This window comes from Staurois parvus, unplaced genomic scaffold, assembly GCF_062004578.1.
Source record: "Staurois parvus isolate SC_StPar_1 unplaced genomic scaffold, SC_StPar_1.0 ptg001411l, whole genome shotgun sequence".
NCBI lineage: Eukaryota > Metazoa > Chordata > Amphibia > Anura > Ranidae > Staurois > Staurois parvus.
The window spans coordinates 107362-111909 of NW_028319207.1; the positions used below are offsets into that span (position 1 = coordinate 107362).

The 4548-nt window shown below is 41.1% G+C and overlaps 1 protein-coding gene across 1 annotated transcript; it reads left to right on the forward strand.

Annotated features, from left to right (window-relative positions):
- The first annotated feature begins 1987 nt into the window (after positions 1-1987).
- On the forward strand, positions 1988-3069 carry LOC149436162 (olfactory receptor 1L6-like). Its single transcript, XM_089661933.1, has one exon. It carries the CDS (start codon positions 2039-2041, stop codon positions 2957-2959), a length of 921 nt encoding a protein of 306 aa, XP_089518059.1. The 5' UTR covers positions 1988-2038; the 3' UTR covers positions 2960-3069.
- The last annotated feature ends 1479 nt before the right edge of the window (positions 3070-4548 follow it).

Below are 4548 nucleotides of genomic sequence, written 5' to 3' on the forward strand. Positions count from 1 at the left end.
TAATAGATAACTATTAAAAGTGATTTTGTGCCAACCAATCAAAAATTATTAGTGTGAAATCAATTGTAAATTAATAATCCTCAATAAAATACAAAATTTGTGACTAAGTGATTTTTTTACCCTTAAATTAATTTAAAATCCCAATAATTTATAAAATTAATAAATCTAATTACAGTGATTTTAGTGCCAAATAATCATATATACAAAATTAATATCATTAAATCAATAATAAATTAATAATCCTAAATACAATGCAAAACATGTGACTGAGTGATTATTCCTCTTCAATTAGTGACTCATGTGAAATATAATTAAATTTAATATAAATTTAATTAATATATACAATATAATTAAATTTAATTATATTTCACATGAGTCACTAATTGAAGAGGAATAATCACTCAGTCACATGTTTTGCATTGTATTTAGGATTATTAATGTATTATTGATTTAATGATATTAATTTTGTTTATATGATTGTTTGGCACTAAAATCACTGGAAATAGATTTATTAATTTTATAAATTATTGGGATTTTAAATTAATTTAAGGGTAAAAAAATCACTTAGTCACAAATTTTGTATTTTATTGAGGATTATTAATTTACAATTGAGTTCACAATCCAAAGTCAGTTCTCCACCACCAAGATGTAGAAAGTCCATGCTGGAACCACCACCAATGGAACAGATGTGGGCTTACAACCTATAAATGATCCTCTAACTAAAAATAAGTCATATACAATAGAGCTCATGGATAAAGACAGCACCAGGGACACATCTCTCCTGTTGGTACTCTTCTGAAACATCAGGTATCTTCAAAGAAATCCTCCTCCCATCACCATACCATCAGTACTCATGAGAAGATATGAAAGCAAACAACCCACATAGTGTAAAATCTTAAAAACATTAAACTAAGTATTACACTCACATGAATAGCTGCACAATAAAAAAAACTTTATCTGGTCAGCATATACTGCAAATCCACCCTCACTTCCAGGATCACTGGAACACGATGACATCAGCATGTAGCTCCTCCCTATGCGTTTCATCATAAATTACTTTTTAGAGGATAATTTATAGTTGGTAGGACTTTTCCATTGGTGGTGGTTCCAGCCTGGACTTTCTACATCTTGGTGATGGAGAACTGATTTTGAATTGTGATTTTACATTTATGCACATTGTAGAGGACTTTTATTATGTGGACTTTTTAGTAATTTATTTGGATTTCTGGACACAATATTTGATTAACGTTTACTTTTGAAAAATTATTAAAGCACATTTTTAAAAAAATGTTTCCACATTTGCTTCACTTTTTGTTAGCGCAGTTCATTTTTAAAAAATATTTTATATTATTACATAATTAAAACTTCCTAAAATTCTTTTTTTGTAAAACTGCACACAGCTACCTTGTCACTGGGCTTTTCACAGTCTGAAGAAGATTGCTTTAGACATATGCGGTTAATTTCAGTGCTGGCCGAGTTGACCAGAGGGCAATAAATCTACACTAAAGCGGCAGATAAACACATTGCCCTTACTGCATTGCCTATAAAGGGGACCTGTGACTAGAGACAACGATTCTGCAGTTTCCTCCTGTACGTCTGATGTCAGATCTCCTTGTTTGGAAATGTCACAAGAGGTACAGAGTCAGTGTCAACAGCAACTTTTTCAAATCTGAAAAATACAGTACTGGATTTGTAATTTTTAAACATTTTCTATGTTTAATTTTTCCCTACAGCTCTCTTAATGGGACTCGTATCCACCCCCAGACTCCATAGAAGCTATGTGGATTGCTATGGCTATTGTGACACCACTCACAAAAGCTTACATAGCTATCTCCATTGGGTCGCCCAATAAGTACTGTATATGTGTGACTTGTCCTTCATTGTATTCGGCTTTGGTCTGCATAGTCCCTTTATTTTGTTAATTGTGTGTTATGTCTATTTGACTTATTTTTTTTAAAACAAATTTTCACTTTCTTCAGATGTGCTGCATCCAGTAATCTACGTGTTTTTATCATATACATAACTGGTTAATATACATATGGAGCTTCATGAAAATAAGACTTTTTCTGGTTTTGTCCTGTTGGGATTTTCCGATATGCCTCATCTTCTTTTGCCTGCCCTCTGCTTTTTCTTGACTGCGTATATCCTCTGCATTACAGGAAATCTGTTCATCTTTGTGCTTTTTATGTCACAGCACCAACTTCACACCCCAAAGTATGTCTTGATGAGGAACCTTGCCTTTTTGGATGTATGTTTTACCTCCATTATCATCCCTAGGGCCTTGTATGGTCTCCTGTCTGGAGACACCCACATCTCTGTCCAAAGCTGTTTTTTTCAGCTTTTTCTCTTCACAGTAGTGGGCAACATGGATAGTTTTTTGTTGACCATCATGGCCTTTGATCGCTACTGTGCAGTTTGTTTTCCCCTACAGTACACTTTGATGATGAACAAGAGAACATGTATCTGTTTGGTGGCTTTTTCTTGGATTATTGCTTGCCTCCACTCTACATTCACCATTTGGCTGGCTTCTTCTCAGCTCTTCTGTGGTTGGGTAATCCAACACTTCTTCTGTGACTATCCTGTCATAATCATTCTATCCTGCTCTGGCTTGTCATTCACTTTGCAGACAGCTGACCTAATTGTATCTTCCATTGACATCTTTACTCCAGTGCTTTTAATCCTTGGGTCCTATGTATTCATCATCAAAGCAGTGTTGACCCTAAAGTCAACCCAAGGAAGTAGAAAGACCTTCACCACTTGTTCATCTCATCTCACCATGGTCATCCTCTTCTACAGCACAGTAATATTCATGTACTTTCGGCCACGGTCCATCTACTCACCAACCTATGACCGAACCATCAGTATAGTCTTCGCCATCATTAACCCGACACTCAACCCGTTTATTTACAGCCTGAGAAATAAGGATGTCAAAAGCTCTATAAAAAAAATTCTAGGATAGACATTGTTACAGTTTAAAGCCAAACTACCCCTTTATAGCAAATAAAAACTGAAATTTGTATTTAGTAGATTTTATCAGTCTTGCTCTAATAAACCTTTGGTGCTATTGAAGTGTCTATCATTATTATTATTAGAGATGAGCGAATTATTCAAAAATTCGATTCGACTGATTCGGCGAATTCGTGAAAAAATTTTGATTCGAGTCGAATATATTCGCTGTGAATTTAACTTATAAAAGGGTGTTTCTAGGCTTCAGAGAGCCTTTATATTAGTGCAGAACACTGTACCTTTAATTTAAATGCCCTTGGAGTCTGCTGGGGAAGAGAAATAATACTGACAGTCAGTATGACATGCAGATGAGTGCCGTCGATCTTAGAATCACCGCACACTTCACTCATTTGGGCAGTCACGGGGCCAAAACCAGAGTGTGGAGCCACAGTGTGGCGGTGGAGGCAGCAGCAATGGGAGGCCATACAGCACCCTATGACAAAAATGGAAACCACCAGCAGTGTGAGGAGACCTGAAAGTGGCACATGGCAGAGTGTGGCGATGGAGACAGCAGCAATGGGAGGCCGTACAGGGACCCATGACACACTCTGGACCTGGCAGCAGCATGAGGAGGCAGTACAGGGGCCCATGACAGATTACGGGCCTGGCAGCAGCATGAGGAGTTGGTACGGGGGCCCATGGCAGATTATGGGCCTGGCAGCAGCAATGGGAGGCCGTACAGGGACCCATGACACACTCTGGACCTGGCAGCAGCATGAGGAGGCGGTACAGGGGCCCATGACAGATTACGGGCCTGGCAGCAGCATGAGGAGTCGGTACGGGGGCCCATGACACACTCTGGACCTGGCAGCAGCATGAGGAGGCGGTACAGGGGCGCATGACAGATTACGAGCCTGGCAGCAGCAACTTGGACAGGAGGACGTTCAGCTTCTGCACCGTCGGGTGCGTGCTCGCAAACTGTTGTCTCTTGGAAACGGATTCCAAGAAAGACTGCTGACGGAATCCGTGAAGAGGAGTAGCAGGAGAAGGAGCATCTGAACGAGCGGAATATGCCAACAAGCGACAACAGGGGCTCATGACAGATTACGGGCCTGGCAGCAGCATGAGGAGTCGGTACGGGGGCCCATGGCAGATTACGGGTCTGGCAGCAGCAATGGGAGGCCCGTAATCTGCCAGCACCCTATGACAAAAAATGGAACACACCAGCAGTGTGTGAGGAGACCTGAAAGTGGCACATGGCAGAGTGTGGCGATGGAGACAGCAGCAATGGGAGGCCGTACAGGGACCCATGAGAGACTCTGGACCTGGCAGCAGCATGAGGAGGCGGTACAGGGGCCCATGGCAGATTAGGGGCCTGGCAGCAGCTATGGGAGGCCCGTAATCTGCCAGCACCCTATGACAAAAAATGGAACCCACCAGCAGTGTAAGGAGACCTGAAAGTGGCACATGGCAGAGTGTGGCGATGGAGACAGCAGCAATGGGAGGCCGTACAGGGACCCATGAGAGACTGTGGACCTGGCAGCAGCATGAGGAGGCGGTACTGGGGCCCATGGCAGAATACGGGCCTGGCAGCAGCAATGG

What these genes read in the sequence shown, in the direction of transcription:
- LOC149436162 (XM_089661933.1), top strand. Translation starts at nt 2,039, where the DNA reads ATGGAGCTTCATGAAAATAAGACTTTTTCTGGTTTTGTCCTGTTGGGA.